We start from the raw sequence: 19,112 nt of genomic DNA, 5'->3' as shown, positions 1-19,112 counted from the left end.
GTAACTTAAACTCGAACGTGTGTGCGTGCGTGTGAGTTAATACCCCAGTTGGAGGGATTTAGGCCAGGATGAGTTGACTGCTCTTGTTGAATCATCATGCTTTCAGTGTTTCAGCAAGCTTTGTGCAAAACTGAGGCATCACCTCGTAGCCTTTAAGACCCTGAACTGAAAAAGCTTGCGCGCATTCTGTGCACATCATGCCCCGAGGCCACCTTCGCTGCTACAACTACGAGCTCAGCGCGAGTGATGTAGGGCACGTCTCACAGACAACACCGGCCGTCTCTATTCATAACTCTTTTTGTGCTGGAAAGATGGCTGAAGAAAAAGAGGCATTTGTGGAAGACAAATAGAGCGAAAAAAAAATTTGACTTCTCTACCTCAAAACGTTTTGTTTTGTCTTTTTCCAGGAGAGCCTGGGGACTGTTTGCCCTGGAGCCTTATGCTGTCCTGATGGCATTCTCAAGCGTCACATTCTCCCTTTTATTAGCACAGCTCACACTTGGCCACCTGTCACTGATATTAATGCAAATATAATCACCACTTCACTCTCTTTGGCACCAGACGCCACTATTAATATGGTGCCAATGTCACCTTGCCTCTGTAATGAGTCCATTTGTCATCCAAGTACTGCTCTTGATCCATCCATCCATCCATTTTCCGAATCGCTTGATCCTCACTAGGGTCGCGGGGGGTGCTGGAGCCTATCTGCTCTTGATGAGCTTTGCAATTTGTGTTGGTTGGAAAATGTTTAGCTGTGTAAAATGAAATTAACTGGGGGGGGGGGGGGGGGGGGGTTGAATTTCCCACATTTGGAAGTGAAGCCTTCCTGTTTTCCTGCCATCCATGTTGCAAACAACTAGAGTTGTGCTCACTAAAGCATAATTTGGTCCAATTTAGAATTTGCTCCCAATCAGGGTCAGCAAAAGGTTATCTGATGGCTGCCTCCAAAAGACTGCTTGGAAAATGGACCGATAACAATGAAGCTGCCCAACCCGTGATTTGGTTGATGAATATGATCATCAAATAGTTGTTGCAACTTCACAAATTCAGTCGTGTGGTCTGATTGAAAACCAAAACAAACTGGGTGATCAATTTTTGTCAAGGCTGTGGCGCCTAGTAAGTAGAATTTTCGCTAGCCTTATAAAAACTTAAGAATGCACACCTTAGTGAGAAATTTTCCCAAAGCAGAAACCAGAAAAAAAGCAAGATGGTGCTGGCCCCAATGGAAATAAATGACAGCATTTTTTTTTAGATCTTAAGAGAAAATATAGTGCTGCTAATGTGTGTAAGCTGGCAGAAGCCGAGGAAACCCAGTAGTGGGGTGTAAGTGGGCGGCCGGAGGGAGCTATTTTTACCAGAATTCCATAATGACAGCTGTCATCCTCGCAAGTGTCTGTGAGACTTCCCTGCATTTTCCATCACAAGCTGACACGAACAGGGCGAGGATTATGTATTGTGGCTCCAAATTATTATTTCGCTGATGTTTGTGGTATTATGCAAATAGAAAAGAAACATCTTTCACGCTGTCATAAATACAGCGGGTGCGGAGGAGCTCCTAAGATGAAAGACTCGAGCTGAAGTTTCAACCCGTCCAATGCTTCTGATGATGTCTATTAGTTGTGTTCAAAAGTTGACATCAACGTGCAGGATGTGGAGCATTCTTGATCAAAATTTTTTTAATATGATTCTAATTAAATTCAGAAAATCATCATCACTGAACAAAAAAAAATGCGGCAGTAACCATCCTGTCAGATTTTTTCTGATTTTTTTTTTGCCAGGCCATGTCAATTTATGAGCACAACTGTACATTTCCTTGGCTGCAGTCTTTTCGCATCCATTTGAAACCGGCTGGGAATGTGGATGTCAACATTTTGGCAGGTGGCGATCCCTGGTCAAGATAATGACCCCGACATTCCCCAAATGCCAAACGTGACTTCCGCTATGCCTTTTGGGTGGGGTCGGAAGGTATAGTGTCATGCCACTTTTACACTGCTTGGTCAACTTTATTTTCAGAGGGTGGGCAGCATTTTTCCAATTGCTGTTCTATTTAGGAGACATGGAATGGGGATACATCGCCGACCTGGCAATTTTCTGCCGATTGAGGTATTATCGGCAAAAAAGGCGGGACGGCACCAGCGAGTGTCTGGCATTTTCTCCAGATTTTACTGTGTCACTGTCGGAACACGAAACGGCGGGACAAAGTCGACTAGATAATTTTCACCCTCTGAGAGATAGCTATAAAAGTAAGACAAAAACATTACTATAAAACTCACTATTGTAACGACATGAAAGAATATTTACCTCAGATCATATTTATTTCGATGTAAAAATATACAACACAGTTATTATGACAAAAATAAAAGTTCCATTCCGTTCCCTCAAAATTTCTATGTACTGTATACATTTTTGACAGGTCTGTTCAAAATATTGAACTCAAATAATCTGGACTATACAGCATTACAATATAAAATGATGGCCATCAAATCTGCCACTTTAAGGAATTATTTGTCCACATATGAAATTATTAGGAGGAGGGTTTACCTTCGATGAATACTCACAGAGAAGCACAGCGACATAGCTTTCACATACATGTGAAATTATAAAGCCCAGCCCCCCCAAAAAAATATTTTTTTAAATTTTGGGTCATATTGACGCTTTTTAATCAAGAAAATTTAAACTTGCTTGTAAATTTCGTAGCATCAGTAAAACTAGCTTCGCCAACCAGCAAAGGTTTGGGAATTTGATCTGAAAGAGGCAAAGAAGACAGAGACAAACATTTTTGAAATTTCAATGTATGGGTATACTTCTTATATTGAGCACTGATATTTATTTGAATGTTTGGATAAACTGCAAAAGTTACACTTTTTCTTTTATTAAAATGAAAACTTTAAACCATTGCAGATCATGTCAGAAGAAAGATGCTAAATAAAATAATAATCTGTCTAGAGAGTGTTCATGAAGACTTACTGGTTTGTGGAGCCAAAGGCATTTCCAGAGAAGCCTACAAACACAAAGACATTTTTAGACATCACATACACACGCACGCACACAAATTTACGATATAATTGATGATGCATGATTAAATTCTGTTTGCAAAGAGAAGGGGAAAAAATGGTCACCTCCAGGTTGCGGCTGCTGTCCAAAGCCTGCAAAGCCGCCTGGCTGAGCCCCAAAGCCCGGTCCCTGCTGGGCCAGACCGCCGAAGGACGGCGGTGCGCTCTGATTGGCTAGCGCCCCGAAGGACGACGCGCCGGATGGCGAAGCAAAACTGTGGCATTGCGGGGAAAGTAAGAACCAGTTAAGGCTCGTAAAAATTTGGAGCCATGCCAACAGTTTTTCATATAACCATTTGCTGTCAACGGTATCGACCAACAATGGACTTTGATTTGGATCTTCGTGCATTCGAGTCCAAACTGTGTGTGCCGTTTAACAAAAGCAGCGCTGAGTGAATATGCACCTGCTAACCATCTTTATAACTATCAGCTTGAACTGACACACAGAATTTGGGTGATTTGGTCATTTGGATCTTCTGCGCGGCCGTCTGTTCATTCTGACAAGTAGGAGCACCTAATGAAGACTGCTGTGTTAGCCTCCAAATGGCTAGTAGGCAAGATGGGACTCTCAGACAGTTGTTCTGAACCCATAATCTTTACTGACTTGCATCGGAATCTTCCTGTGTGCGCTGTTTGACAAGGAGTCCGGAACGTAGATGGAGACTGCTAATGTTCGCATCTCGCCCTAGCTAGCTATTGAGCCGCCAAATGTCTATGTATTTCGCAACAAAGAGTAGTTTGGTGGGTTTAAAAGGGGCTGATGAGACAAAGCTTCCAAATCTGTATTAAATCCAACATTTATTGACCGATATACAAAATATATTTCAATGCCTTTGGCAAACAAAGCAAAGGCAGAGGGTGTCAGATGGTGCGTGTGAGGGTATGATGATAGGGGAGGGGATGGGTGGGTGGGGGGGTAATCAAGGTTTAAAAAGATAATCCCTTCCGCAGGACTCGCGCCCAGCGACTCATCAGCAAGCGGATCCGCGAGTATGCAAAAACCAGAGAGTGGGACGGGAAGTGAGACGACTTAATCCGTAGGCAGCATGATCCCCGAGTGAGATTATGGGAAAGGAATAATCTAGTCCGGCACAAATTTGGGCTGGTGGTCATGGAAACTGATATCGCAGCACATTGCTTATGATGAGGGGACGGTTGGGTAAATGTTGGACAACATGGATGGCGCAACACTGGCTTTAGTGGGTGCTACAGCCCCGGCTGCCCCCCCGAAGCGATCGATTACACGAGCATGTGCATGGGAATACTCTTATTCCAAAGTGGCAGTTCTACACCACGTAAATAAACTAAACATGAATGTTACGTTAAATGACACATTTCTGTCATAAACAAAGCAAAAAACACGCCTCATTTCTTACCCAAATCCGCCCATGCTGGACGCGGCCGTTCCCTCTCCAAACACCTTCCCAGCGGACGAGCCCATGGCGTTACTGAACGAGGGACTGGTACCGAATGCCGCACTGGCCCCGAATGACGGCGAAGTGCCAAAGGCGGGTGGGCTCCCGAACACTGGTGCGCTGCCAAATGCGCCTGAATCGGGAAGCACAAATGATGGTCTGTTACACTTCATTTACAGTAAAACAGTCAATTTTTCGATCCCGCTTGTCCTGAGAGTCATGGATGAGCTGAAACGGACTTTGGGCGAGAGGAGGTGCATACCCTGGACTGGTCACCAGCCACTCGCCTGGTACAGACACAAACAACTATCGGCAATATCACAACTTTGTTCACATAAAATGATACTTTTTTTCCCTCCCTCCTCCTAATATGCCTTTAATCTTAACCTTAAAAATGTATTCTTGTAAAAAGGCATCATGAATTCTCTTGAGGATATTTGGTGGCAACATTGTGAGAAAAAAAATTAAAAGAGGTATCACACCAATACTATTTGTTTTGTGATAGGCAACCGGTATGTCAAGCATCTCATGGTGTGCAGCGTGTTAGTTGCGACGGGCTGAACGGCGGGCGTGCTGAAATTACAGCGCACCGACCAGCACGCCCCAGTAAATAATTGATTGCGCTAATGTAACAAGATTACATTGGCTGCACGTAGCGGAGCGATCATGCATTGTGGTGCAGCGGGGTGGGGGGGGGGGGGGGGTGCCAATATCCCACTGATAATGGAGGAGGGAAGGCGCGGGAGCCTGGAGCGATCAGACCAACAATGCTGCTTTCAAAGATAAAACTAAACGATCGTAGCTCATGTTGCATTTTATTTTAAATTGGGTCATTCGGCGGCTTCCCTGTCTCAGGATGTTTGTTTGTTTGAAGCTATGAAGCTAACATTAAATCAAACCAAGCTCAGACTCACAATCCGACATGTGTGTGAATGTTAGCAGAGAACAGCGCAAGTGCCATTGAATGTGTTGTTTTGAAGTCATCCTAACTGGCGGAGGCCATGCTCGATTGAATTCAACTCGGCAACAACATTTGTGCATAACGTGCGCCGGGTGAGCACTTTTATCGGTTCGAAAATACTGGAAGCAGCACTGCGGAAAGAGAAGCAATGATGCAGCAACGATGCGACGACTGTACAGTAATCATCCATATATTCGCAGTTAGGGCATTTAAAAATGTGTCGTTGCATTCCAAAAGACATGCCTATTTGGTGTTGGTGGCATTAGGTTGAATTTATTGCAATATGTACATAATGTAATGTAATATGCAAGTACGTAATTCACATGTAAAATGGTGCACCACTCTGCACTCACTGTCATATCTAAGGGCACCCCCTGGCAGAGCATTAAGACTCACCCTCCTTATGCATGGCCGGGATAAGCAGATAAGGACACTTGCTGAAGCTCAGATGATAAAAGGGGAGGAAATGTCAAGACGTGGTGCTACATGAGATGGCCAGTGAACACGTTTATCACAGTAACGGGACTATTACTGAACTTTCAACAATTACACAAGGTCCAATGGACAAGAAAGAATCAAATGATAAATACAGTAAATAGTACAGTAAAGTATATACAATAAAGCTATGAATTCTTATAGTACAGTACCGGGTTTTGCTGGGCTGGCAAAGGATCCAAAGCCCTGGGATGCGACACTACCCGAACCGGAACTGAAGGTTCCGCTTGATTTCTGCTCCCCAAAGGAGGCCTGTCCAAATCCAATGGGTTTGGCTACAGTACTACCAAACAGACTGGGGGTGCCTGTGGAAACAACAGCTAGAATAATAAAACGTTCAACGTGGCATAAGACGTTCTTGATGCATGAAGTGCCTCATACCAGTCTGAGCAGGTTGCCCAAAGCCTCCGGCGGAAGCAGTAGGACCAAAAGGATTCTTGTTGACGGCATCTTCGCTCGGCTTGCCTCCAAGGCCACTAAAGAGGCTGCCGCCTGATGGACCCGCTGCATTGGCAGCGCTGGAACCGAACAGGCCTCCGCCAGAAGGCTGCTGCGGCTGAGAGAAAAGTCATACTCACTGTGTAGTTGAAAAATATGTGATTTCTTTTTTTTTTTTAAAGAAAGAAAGAAAATTATGAAACCTGTCCAAATACACTCCCCGTGTTGGCTTGCTGGCCGAACCCAGATGAAGCAGAGGATCCAAAACCTATAGTACGGAAACTTAAGTTAATCAAAAATAACTATTTACAACAAGCAAAATAAAAAAAAAAGATCATTACAGCAGTGAGCAGGGATGAATGGGCATGTATGCTATCATGGTGAACACTCCCAAATGATCAGGCTCATTTTGGTGAAATTTGAGCCCAGAAATCTGTCTAAATAGATCTTCAGAAACAAAATAGCTTCCTGTTTAAATTTCACGGTCCTTCTGGTCTCGCCTTGTTGACTTCTGTGTCTATCGGTGAAAGGTTTCTTTTCAACCCTTTCAAAAATCCTTGTAATGGTTAAATTTTGATGCCGTGCTGTGCCAACATTAAATGGAACTGGCCAGCTATTTGTTTGAAATACCCACGAATAAAAGCATAGTGACGAAACCTACCTGACGGCTGACCGAAGCTGAATCCTGTAGATGAGGACGTCGTGGTATTACTGCCAAATAGAGACGCTTGTCCGAAAGTGGAGATCTGTCCAAACGCCGAGGTGGTGCTCTGTCCAAACAGTCCAGTGCTGGTGCCGCTGGACGTGCTGGCATTTGTGCTCGCGCCAAAAGAAAAGGAACTGGCGTTGCTTGGAGTAGGTACTCCGAAAAGACCGCCTCCTCCTCCAGTGGTGACAGTGCTGGCACTCGCTCCAAATGCCGACTGTCCAAAAGAGAAGCCACTGGGCGTCGTGTTGTTGCTCGCGGGTTGGCCAAAGCCGCTCGGTTGGCCGAAAACCGACTTGCCGAAACCACCTCCGGTTGATGTGCCGAAGGCGGATGAGCCAAACACCGAGGGGGCTGCGGAGACTGGAGGGGCTGCGGCAGGTTGCCCAAACACTGTGCCGACACTGGTGGTGGTAGTGACTGCAAAAGTAGGGATGGCATCCTCAAGGGTGCTTGGTGCAACAGCCTCGGGGCCAGCCGTCGCATTGACGGCGGGGGCAGGCGTCACGGTGGTAGAGCTGCTTTCCGTCGTCGTGGGCTGTGTGAAAATGGAGCCGGGCTTCTCAGAAGTGTGCGTCTGGAACGCCGGTGAGGCTGCTTGGGATATGGGAATCACAGGGGCACCCGACGTGACGTCCTGGGCAGCATCTGCCGCGGTGATTGGAGCCAGGGTGGCTGCCTCCGTTGCTGGGACTGAAACGGAAGCCTGTGGAACAGGATCGGGGTCTTTGACGATAGCCGCATCTGGCAAAGGCTTGGGCGTTTCTAAGGGTGTGATGCCCTCAACGGAAGGCTCTGGAGAAGGGTCTTTTTCATGCGATGGTGGGGGCTCTGAAGGTTGCGGGGTTGGTTTTGGGTCTTCTGTTACTTCTGCAGGGGCTGCGAGCAGGCTGCTAAAAGACGTGTGCAGCCCCGAGGCAGGCGTGTTGGATGTGGTCACGCAAAAGGTCAGTTTGGGGGTGGCCTCAGGAGGTTTGAACAAACTACCGGACTTGGACAAGTCGGCTCCCAGGGAGTCTCCCGCAGACTTCTGATCACTACCGAAGCTGAACTGTGCCGTTCCTTTGCCAATTGCAGCCCCTCCAAAGGTGAACGCGGTGTTAGAAGGGGTAGATTTGTTAGAGGAATCTTTAGCTTCTTCTCCTTGACCGACACGTAGCCCGGAGAAACTGCCCAAAGTTTCTCCACCAGTCATTTTAGGAAGTTGAGGTTGCGTTGAAATTGAGGAAGAAACAGGCACGGGCGCTTCCGAAGATGGTGCTTGTGTGGCTGACACAGTAAAAGTTAGCGAAGGAGAGGGGGGCTTTGACGGCTCCTCGACAGTCTGACCGAATATCATCTTGCCATTTCCACCAAAGGAGAACTCACTCACATCCTTTGCTAAAGAGACACAAAGAATATTAAAAGGGATGTGAGGTGCCTATTTCCGAAAAGAGTGAACAGTTCTGAACTTTGAACAACTGCGAGTCATGAAATTTGTTGAAATGTTTTTAACACATTAATACCTGGCGGTATTCCAGCTGCTGGTGTGACTGATGAAAAACTGAAGCTGGATGGGCTGCAAAAAAAGAAAACTTTGTCAAGGAATCCTTTTGACATTTCACTGCCTGTTTAAAAAGAAATATGTATTAAGATTGCAATATTTTCTTTGGCAAGTGGACTTACGTAGAAGCGAAGGAGAAACCTTTGCTGACACTTGATTCGGCCGAGTTTGCAGGTGCGACAGATGAGTCCGACTGACCTGAATGACAAGCCCCCCACCCAAAACAAACATGGATACATTTGTATGTCCATACCACATACTCACATATACATGTGTGTGTGTACTTTAAATTCTCCACCCTTACAAAAACAAGCAGAAAAAAAAAAAAAAAGATAATCCGATTGCACAAATGCACAGCATGAGCTCACCAAACATGAAGCTCGCTTGTGGCACGCTTGTGCTTCCATTTGATGGCTTTTGAACTCCTTGCCCGGGGTTCTGCTGAGCAAAGTTTTAAGATAAGATAAGAAAACCTTTATTAGTCCCGCAATGGAGAAATTCCCGATTCACAGCAGCAAAGTTATGAAAGGAAGAAGTAGAACAACAAAATATAGGAGCTGCTGGAAAGGCAGCCACTCACGCGGCGCCATTTTGAAGTCAAAATAACAAAAATAACACAACAATGACATTAAAGAAGAATTTGGTGGATTCCTTTGGTTACATCGATCAAAACATGTGACCTCCCATAGAAGTTTTCCCCTCCACAAGTGAGGATTTGTCACCCAGCTGCTTTTTGTAACATTCACACGTAAGGGAAAGCCATCAGCCGTCAAAATATTAGTCCCACTTGACTTAAAAGTTTAAATACTATTCACGAAATGAAGGTCTTTCACATCTGCAGTTGAGTAAATAAATAAACACCATGGGAAACTATTCTTAGCTTTTTTTTCCTTACTCGCTTGGGCAGGATAGATGCACTCGAAGCAGGAACGTGCAGTGGCACAGCGGCCGCGTCAGCTGTCGATGAGCTGCAAAGGAAAAGACCGAAGAGGTACGTTTCAGAGCCTTGCGTTGTTTTCTGTGCGAACAATTACGCTACTTAGGCTAGGTTGAAGTCAACTGAGCAGCGTGCTAGCGTTTGCTTTTCATGTAAATGCAGACCGCATTACGTGCAAGGAGGGTACCTGTTAATTGCGGGAGTTGACACAAGAGCCCCTTTGTCCTTCAGTTCCTGGACGTTGACAACCTGGGGCACAGTTTTTAAGGTGGATTCTGTCAAGGAGGTGCTGACTACAGCTGCAACACAAACAAATGTTTTAGATTGATTTAGTTATTTTGAAAGAACTCAAAAGCTTGCTGTCGCCACCCAGTGACTGCAGAAGGTCATGTGTCTTTTGCAAGCAAACCCTTGTGGGGGGCCACAAAGAACATATGAAGAACATTTTGGACTTGACTTCCCCTTTAACTTTATATCGCAACATATATCGTAAGCGTGAAAGGATACAATTGATACCGTGATATGAATTGAGCTCTGCGGTATATTGACAAAAGCACGCCAAAGACATGTTATAGGACATGTGGGAACAGGTTGGAATCGAGACAAAAAGCAAAGAGTGTTTTGCATGTTAGCTTTACCCGTCTTCTGATTGGCCATCAGCCTTCGAAGGGCAGCGCTGGCTGCGGCCTGTTGAGCTGGGATGGTGACAGGCACGGTCCTCTCAGCGGGCGGCGCCCCGTGCTTGACCGTTTTGGTGGCGAGTGCGGTGCTGTCAGCGCCGCTCAGGTTGATCTTATTGGTGGGAACTGAAATGACAGTAATAAAACAAGCATTTCTAAAAGTCGGAATTTCAGGTAAATCTCTATTTTTACCTCTCTCTATACACCATGGTAAAGAGGATAAATTACCTGGAAAAAAAATCGATACAGCAGGAAAGTTACAAATATCTCGCACACACAAAAGATAAGAAAAAAAGGAGTGATTTTTACAAGAATGAAATGGGAATATTACAATATTTGACTTACTTGGGCTGGCAATAGGGCTCAGTCTGAAGCCCATGCCAGGCACTGACTGCATTTTGCCCAACGGTGTCGACTGGATTGCTCCGAAACCAGGCTGGATGGAGGGTGTCCTCACCACCGTGGGGTGTCGGGGGTATGAAGGGGTGGCAGTGGCTATGGGAAGGTGCTCTGGCTGCAGCTCCTCTTCCTCCTCCTCCTCTTCCTCCACCTCCAAGTGAGGCAGATGAGGCTCCATAGACTGTGAAAGGGACGAAGAGGAGCTCACGTTGTCCAGGTCTTCGAAATATTTTGGCGACAGGAAGGCTGAGCGGGACAGGTTGGCTTGGAAAAAGGAGAGAATATTAAGATGACAACGTGTGATTTATCAATACAGTTTCTTTGTCCATTTTTTATTCCTGAATGAGTACCTGGTGCAGTTGAGCGAACAGGAGGCATGTGCCCCTTAGAGAGGAAGTTACGCAACTGGGACTGTTTAACTGGCGATATCTTGACTGGAAGGGAAACATACACGTTTTGAGCTCTACCATTAGTAATACACACATATGCAATCATTTTTACCTGGTGATGGGCGTTTGGCTTTCGGGGAGGTGGTGTCCAGCCGGGCTTTCATCAGAGCATCCCTTAAACTGTCGAGCTCGCTTTCCATACTGTTGTCAAAAGACAACAAAACAATATAGCCTCCACTTTGAAAAAGGGTCTTGAACGCATCAGTCTGAAGGAGACGCGCTCATGAACAACCATGTGTTTGATTGGTGAGGTTGTGTATGCCTCAGATATTACAAATAGTAATTGACCCACCTTCCGGAGTTGGCTGCGTTGCAGGTGGCCGTGGGAGTGTCCGTCTTGCTGTAGAGGTGCAGCGAGGTGAGCTTGTTGACCAGCTGGTCCAGCCTGTTCTTCTGCTGGTTGATGATGTACAAGTTGTTTGCCAGCGTGGTGAAAAGACCCTCGCGCCCAGGCACCAGCATGTGCCTGCCAAAATGCCATGTGATCAACGACAGGACAACTTTGAGTCGATAAACGACGTGGGGAGTTTTGTGCATACTTCTTCTTCTTCTTCTTCTCCAAGTGTTTCTCCCATTCCACATCCAGAACATCGTTGACATCTTCCACAGCGAACATGACGTACTGGTAGAGCCGGCGAATCTCCTACATGGAAAGCCAATGGACAGAGGAATTCAATAGGGGTCTCCTGTGAGCAACATTTCAACCGGCAGTTTGTGTTCGAACAGTGAGTGCAGACATAGATTGTTAACTTACTGTGATGTTAGCATGAGATTCTGTGACCGATGTGAGCATTTTTGCGCCCATCTCTTTGTGATATTTGACAAGAAGCCCAAAAAATATGTGACTGCTACGTTAGCGTCTCATGCTAACTGTCAACAAGTCAGCTGCCCTATGCTTGACACTTGTAGACTCCGAAAGGAATGACTTCTAATCCACTCCGGTGTTTTCACCTTGAGCTGTTCCTCACTGCGTGGGTCCAGGGGTCTTTTGTACAGCAGTTGTCTGTAATTTCGGTCCCTGCTGAGATCACTCTGGGACTTGGCTTCCTCCGCCCCGGCGAAACCCTCCAGTAACGTGGTCTTCAGCGTGCCGATGTCACTGTGCAGAGACTGGCGAAGATACGTTTTTAGGGATCCAACCATTCACTAAAATGTGTTTATCGCCTTTCTGAAAACCTTACTTCTGTGGTTTCCTTAATCTCCAAGGTGAAAATGTTCAGATCCTCTGACTCTTTCCTAAGTTCTTTCATCTCCTCGTTGGTTCCAACCTTAAAGTCTGCCATCGAACTCCTTGCCTTAAAATCCTCCAGTTCCTTTTGGAAGTGTGAAATCTGAGGAGAGGGCCAAAGGCAATACAATTAAAAATCATACGGAGGTGGTTCCCGAGGAAGAGTCAAACTCACCTCCTCCAGTATTCCAGTCATGATGGGATCAGTTTCTTTCTTTGGCTGAGGCTGCTGCTGCTTCTCCACCGGCTTTACTCCGACTGCGGCTGCCTGCAACAGGAGGCCAGAAGATCCCGTATCATGGACAATGAGCGCAAACCGATGTCATTGTTGTACTGTCTTTACGTAATCACATCTAGTGTCCACTAAGGAGCTTTCATCTTGGACATTGTGGGAGAAGAGGCTCTGTCAGGCAGTGTTGAGCTGCAGTGACACAAGGTACCGTGTCTTGCTGTTTGTTAGTGATTGAAGCAGTCTTCAAAAACATCAACGGACTAACGACCTAGGATAAAATACACTCGATGCACCTAAGTCGGGACGAACTGTACTAACAATAGCAAGAGAACCTTCGCCTGCTTAACTCATTGGACTTCATGTAGACTTTAACTTGATCAACTCATTGGAATGAAAACACGTAGAGAACAAAAGTATTTTGAACCTTGCAGAGACACAGTATTATTTGCTGGATAAGCCAAGGCTTTTATCTCGCATCATAAAGACTGAAGAAGGATACAGCTACAACGGAGGATCATCAAAATGGAATCAAAACATACAGCTGTGATGGAATCCCCAAAATCCGAACCTAAAGAGGACAACCCTCAAGAGAAAAGCAATTAATCTATGTTGGAAAGTCAAAACAACTAAATGAGACGAGAACTGAAATGCTCGTTTGGATGGACACAGATTCTCATGTGGACCATACGAAGCGAAGAACATAGCCAAAGGTGTTGCATCATATGAAAGACAGCAGTGTCAAAGATGGGCGAATTGCACATGATCATGCTTAAGTAGAGTGGCAGCATGCTTGTATACTCAAATAATGAACGTGTTTGTCCTCATTACATGCATACAAAATAAACTACGATTTGGTTAAAAAAATAAACCTGTGGGCTTTGGATGCGGCCCTGGAGCGCTGGCGATGGTTTTTGAAGTGCCGCAGGTGGAATGCTGGTTTGAACTGGACGTACTGGAGCTGAAACGAAAGCAAACAACCCAAGTTACGAGAAGAAGAAGAAGAAGTAGGTACGGAAAACATTGAAAATGAAGATTGGTGCTTACTTGACACTGTGGCTGGCTTGGTGGTGGCAGCGACAGCAGCGAGGGGAGGCACACTGCCGTTGGAGATGACACCTTTGGTCATAGGTGTCGCAAAGGAGAAAGACGGCGGCGGGGCTGCCGGGGCTTCTACTGCCGAAAACCTTGAGAATGATGGACACCATTCAGAGTAAGAATGCAACTGACAGCTGTTGACAGATAACCGCTTCCACTTGTAGTTGAATTTTAGCTTTAGTTATTTTTGTTTTCAGTAACTATAACAACATTGCCGTCATGCTACCATTTTACGGGATCACCCCATGCAAAATGCAACTGCCAGCCAGGAAATAAGGTCCTACCTGTCACTCAAATTGAGTTTGGCTGCAGGTACGGAGGGAGTGGTGAGGTTCTGGGGCATCGAAGCTGTGACTTTATTTGAGGGGGTGCTGAAAGAGAATGCAGAGGGAGCCGAGGGGGCTTCGGACAGAGACTTGGCACTGGCGAACGCGAAGCCTGAGGCCCCAGAGCCAAAAGGCGCGGACGAGCCCAAGGAGAAGGCGGGAGGGGCCGAGTTGCCACTGACAGACGGTAAGGAGAAAGTGAAGGCTGACGATGACGACGATGATGATGATGATGAGGGGGCAGGAGCAACAAGGCTAAAGGCCGGCGCAGCAGATGAGGAGCCGGCCACTGAAGTCACGGCGAGGTTTGGGATGGCAGACGGGAGGGGAGCGGCAGATTTGGAAGACTGCATTGCCAGAGAAACTGAAGAAGACAAATAATCCCTTTTATAAACATTTTTTTCCTTGAACATCTGTTGTGTGTATCTGTAATTTTCCCACCTGGCTTGGGGGGTCTCTCGCCCTCTGTTGTGAGGGCAGCACAGGTTGCAATCAGCTGCTTGACACCGGCGTTGAGGTTCAGCAGTGCAAAAGGGCAAAGCAATCCCTCAGTGGACAGCATGAGCAAAGTGGGAGCCGGGGGCAGCGTCTTTTCATCGCCTTGAGAGAAGGGGACAATTCAAAACTAAGAAACCAAACAAGCTTCACGAGGTGAATAAAATCTGACTGAAAATTAACTAATGAAAGTCAGGTATGTTTTTTTTTAGACCACTATTCATGTACCAAATGTTCCTTCGCCTGTTTTCATCTTCTTTCACAGTTGTCTAGTAGTATATACTGTATACATTCATCTCTTAGAACACTATTCGCCGAATAATATAAGTGAAATGTACAAGCCACGGCTGTGGTGTATCTTATTATCTAAAATGGTGCATGCTACCCTTCGCTGGCAGATTGGGTCATTGCCACTTTTCAGGAGCTTGCAATTTCAAGAATGATCAGATCAAACCCGTAAATCAAGCCTTCCTAATGAAAAAAAAAAAAAAAGCGCATCAAATGACATAACCCAAGCTTGCCACTAAATGGGTTCAACTGTTCCATGGCATTTAACGAGCGAGCTATAGCAGTCGGCACGCACTGATACGGATCTCCTCCTGGCTAGTGTAGTCGATGGCTAAGCCGAGGGGCAGCGTGTCTTCACTGGTCTCAGAAACGGGCAGCTCAGCCCTGCTAGCGTCCTCCAGCATCCACAGCTCCCAGATCTTAAAAAAATAAAATAAAAAATCCCAAAATTTCACAACCAGAGTATCATGCATCTCCCACCATTTGACAAATGGAAACTTGGAAGCACCTTGTCATCTTGTCTGGCGATGACGCTGACTTCGATGGAGGCTGCAGACGCGGCCAAAAGAAGGTTCCTGTGTAAAGTAAACCATGTTTCAAAATGACCACGGTACATGTTCTCCATCATGATACTTTGAGTCGCTCTCACCAGTCTTCTATGTGACTGAGGAAGTAGTGGTGCTGTCGCTCCGTACAGCAGCCATACACAGTGTCACTGAAGTTCAGGTACTTTGTTTCCACCTTTTCGTCCTTCTTCTGTTGTAATAATACAACACGTCATGTTTTGTTCCTTTTAGGGTCAGCCATAATTTATTGATGATGGCACCAAAAGAGTCGCCGGACACTAGCCAATGCGGCTGAATCCGACTGAACTCTCACGGAGCGTGCGGGGTTGGGAAACTACATTTCATGAGAGGACGAGTCTTGGTCGCGTGGTTTTGTTTAGGGTGATTCAAAATTTGAATCGCTGTGGTACAATGTGGCGATGTCGTGAAATTATAGCAAAGCCTGTGAGTGACTAATCACGGCTCACCTGACTTCTGAAGCCGAGAGATGATGATATCGTGACCTAAACCTCTACTTGAGGGAAATTCACCTACCGCTGGCGTTAGGGGGGAATTGTTTGAAACGTATAACCCACGAATAAAAAAGGAATACTGTTTAATAATACACTCACAGGTATAGTGATCAACACAAGCTCGGGTGGGGTCTCTAGGGAGCCATCGGCAGCAGCGTAGACTACAGCAAAGGAAAATGTCCTCAACCACAACACGTCGAGAACTGTGACAAAAACAAAGAGGCGGTGATGACTTTTTGAAATGACATACATTGAACATACGTACATACGGAAATTAAGTTACCTTTGACTGGGTCATCAGAGGTGTAAAAGTGAGGACACGGAATCACTTTCTTTTCCTCAAGGGCCTTTTATTCAACCAAACAGAATGTCAGTTAGCATTGAAGTTCTCATTTTATTTTGATCATGTGGACTTACTGGGGTATACTGGCTGACGGTGCCATTCATTTTCCCCACGGCGACCTGTTTCCCTTTGGGGCTCCAGCAAACTGGGGAATGACATCACAAAGAAGCCCACATTAAGCAGCAGTCGTGTCGTGGTTAAATGTGGTGTGAGGCGCCTTGCTTACGGCACGTAACGCCGCTAGAGGCGGGGAGAGCGTCTTGAACTCGGACGTCGTCTGCGACGTCCATGACGGACATACTGCCGTCGGATAGACACACTGCCAACATGGATGCCTGAGCGGGATTCCACTTGAGGTCCAGCACCAGAGTCTCCGGGGGCACTGTTGGCTGCCACGAGGCAAAAGGAAACTTCTGCGCTCGTGCCTGGAAAAAGAGCACAAAATGGCGTTCACACCACTACTTTGCATAGAGTCAATACCCGCTATTTACAAGGGATAAGATCAAAGCCCTGCCTTGAATCCTGGACAAGAGGGTAAGTACAGGCACTGAGGAATAATTTAAAAAGTGTTTTCATAAGTTTGTTTGTTCAACGCATGTAGGAGTGGTAAAAAAATAACTTAAAAAAATAATTGAGAGAATCAGAGAATATCCCAGATAAGAGATGTGTCTGGCACGTATCTCTCAGGAGAATGGATTTCACTGTTTAGCAGCAGGCAAAACTTATATGTCACACTTCACAGAAGACACTGATTTCATTTTTCGAGCGTTTCAGACACAGGTGTGTCTGTCCAAAGAAAAGCATGAGTCTCGAAATCATGTGTTTTTATTCAGCCTCCTAATGCACGAGTTTACCTGGTTAACGAAGGTGCGGACATCGTAGAAGCTGACGAATAGCGTGGCCTCCCCGGAGACGGCGCATACAGATAAAGTAAGCTCATCACTGTTGAGAGCCAAGTTATGGAGGGTTGAATCCACCCTCACCTCCACAAGTGCTGATATTCCTTCAACTACAAAAAAACAAGAGATTTAAATGACACATGCAGTGGGACCTTGTGAAAATAAGGCAAGATAAAATAAATCGGCATGAGGCTAGATAGTGTTGAATAATTTGAGTTTTAGTCGTTAAATAAATATTACGTTTTGAAATCAATTAATAATCGTTAGTCATGGGGTAAATTATACTCTATGAAGGTACCAGTGTTACTGAATTTAAGACCATTTGTACCTATTGTGTTGGAGTTGCCGTCCTGTTTATCAGCGGCGAGGATGTCTTGCGTACGGTAGACCTTGAACATCCCGCCCGAGCCGGCGAACGTAAGTCCAAACTTGTTGGAGACGGCGAGCAAGCTCGAGCGCTCTCTTGGCATTTCGCCTGAAGGCTGAAAGACTTTGGCTTTCTTCATCTGACGGAACTGGAAGTCCTGGAAGCAATAATCAGACATTCTCAGAAGACATGAATCCATTTTCTAAGGCACTTGTCCTCATTAGGGGTGCAGGCTAACTGGAGTGCAAGATGTGGGTTACAGAGGACTGGTTGCAAGGCAATTACAGTGTGCAGATAGATGAACAACCACTTCCACCAATGGATAGTTTCCAGAAGGGATTCTCCAAGTGTGTTATTGGTACCACTAGTGTTATTTTTGGGTGGGACTTGGTCTAAGTAGTTTGAGAACGACTGCCATAAAACATGTTACAAATATTTAAGGCATAACAGCCTCAGTAGTGTAAACAAAATTTGTAGGATCTGCACACAATGATATAAAATAATTTCCCTTTTGTTTCTCTTTCGTAAAAGTCAAACTTCAGGGGTAGAGAATTACATTCATTGCATCTACTTCGTCAGAAATCCCAAAAGATCAATTTTGACCCCCCAAAATAATATGCACGGGTTGTTGGTTGTCCCAAGTGTGCTCCATTACTAGCTAGCGAGCGACGAGTTTAAAGTTACATTGAACACTACAAGCTGGCTTAGTTTATAATAAGAGCACAACTCCGTAAAAGCGGTGGAGTAATGGCTCAATAAAACAAAGTCAAGTGTGAGTCAATTTAAGCGAGTGTTTGAATGCTACTACCAACAAGCTAGCTCGTGCTAACGAGTTCAGGCAACACTGAAAGATAACCAGAGCCTACCTTCATCTCCCTCTCGGGAGGCGAGTCGGTGTCGTCGCTCATTTTCAAGCGTGCAGGTCTAAGTCTTATTCTGGAATAAGCTATTCTCTTCCAAAATTACTTTTCTCGGGTCAAAATATCGAGACGTGCGGCATTTGTCGAGCCGCGTGATAGATGCAAACACAGTGGACCGTCCGCGCGATTTCAGAGGCGCGACGGCAACGTCACAGCGACCGCAGGACGAACAATCGATGCCAGAGATTTATTTATTTTTTACTCTCTGTCGACACATACTCGTGAATATCCATCCATCCATCCATTTTCCGAACCGCTTGATCCTCACTAGGGTCGCGGGGGGTGCTGGAGCCTATCCCAGCCGTCTCCGGGCAGTAGGCGGGGGACACCCTGAATCAGTTGCCAGCCAATCGCAGTACTCGTGAATACAAATATTAAAATATTTTAACATTACTGGTCATTATTAGAATTTGATTTGGAAATCCATGAACACAAAAACTCACAAAAAGAGAAACCAGAGATGCTTTTCTCTCTCAAACAGGCTAGGCATATCTGTATCTGTGTGTGTGTATATAGACTGTGTGTATATATATATATATATATATATATATATATAGAGAGAGAGAGAGAGAGAGAGAGAGAGAGACAGAGAGAGAGGGGGAGAAAGATAGAGAGAGAGAGATATTTACACATTGACAAAGAAATTCAGATGGTGGTGAAGTAAAGACTTTTTATTAGAAAGCAGATTTTTCTGTATTGCATTGAAAGAAATCAGGAATCTTGGACTACACAACTGGTGATAGGACACACCATGATGGAATGAAC

At 45.6% G+C, this 19,112-nt stretch overlaps 1 protein-coding gene across 2 annotated transcripts; it reads right to left on the bottom strand.

Moving 5' to 3' along the window:
- Positions 1 to 2,296: 2,296 nt before the first annotated feature.
- On the bottom strand, positions 2,297 to 18,467 carry nup214 (nucleoporin 214). 2 transcript variants are annotated; one of them, XM_086135414.1, is made up of 36 exons: positions 18,294 to 18,467; positions 17,389 to 17,584; positions 17,016 to 17,170; positions 16,388 to 16,586; positions 16,236 to 16,306; positions 16,102 to 16,165; positions 15,918 to 16,021; positions 15,390 to 15,496; positions 15,249 to 15,315; positions 15,036 to 15,159; positions 14,399 to 14,557; positions 13,916 to 14,321; positions 13,581 to 13,720; positions 13,406 to 13,494; positions 12,480 to 12,572; positions 12,258 to 12,407; positions 12,028 to 12,186; positions 11,616 to 11,719; positions 11,369 to 11,542; positions 11,129 to 11,217; positions 10,978 to 11,061; positions 10,574 to 10,891; positions 10,187 to 10,354; positions 9,736 to 9,847; positions 9,507 to 9,579; positions 8,980 to 9,052; positions 8,734 to 8,809; positions 8,574 to 8,626; positions 7,024 to 8,448; positions 6,566 to 6,630; positions 6,306 to 6,480; positions 6,077 to 6,229; positions 4,430 to 4,601; positions 3,120 to 3,268; positions 2,968 to 3,001; positions 2,297 to 2,745 (listed from the first exon to the last, which is right to left on the bottom strand). In XM_086135414.1, exons 1-36 carry the CDS (start codon positions 18,333 to 18,335, stop codon positions 2,709 to 2,711), a joined length of 5,859 nt encoding a protein of 1,952 aa, XP_085991540.1. In that variant the 5' UTR covers positions 18,336 to 18,467; the 3' UTR covers positions 2,297 to 2,708. The 2 variants fall into 2 exon arrangements, with proteins under 2 accessions (XP_085991540.1, XP_085991541.1); XM_086135415.1 differs by having other exon boundaries at positions 8,980 to 9,049.
- Between the last annotated feature and the right edge of the window lie 645 nt (positions 18,468 to 19,112).

Source organism: Hippocampus guttulatus, chromosome 17 (genome assembly GCF_054856545.1).
Source record: "Hippocampus guttulatus isolate MCC_2025c chromosome 17, RoL_Hgut_1.0, whole genome shotgun sequence".
NCBI classification, from domain to species: Eukaryota; Metazoa; Chordata; class Actinopteri; order Syngnathiformes; family Syngnathidae; genus Hippocampus; species Hippocampus guttulatus.
The sequence above is the reverse complement of the archived record's forward strand: the minus strand, read 5'-3'. Positions and strand labels throughout refer to the sequence as shown.

Excerpts from the sequence above, each read along its gene's own strand:
- nup214 (XM_086135414.1), bottom strand. The coding sequence starts at position 18,335 with ATGAGCGACGACACCGACTCGCCTCCCGAGAGGGAGATGAAG. Across the intron at positions 10,355-10,573 it reads GAGCCCTATTGCCAGCCCAA|TTCCCACCAATAAGATCAAC; the intron begins GTAAGTCAAATA and ends CTGTCATTTCAG. Across the intron at positions 2,746-2,967 it reads GCCTTTGGCTCCACAAACCA|ATCAAATTCCCAAACCTTTG; the intron begins GTAAGTCTTCAT and ends TGCCTCTTTCAG.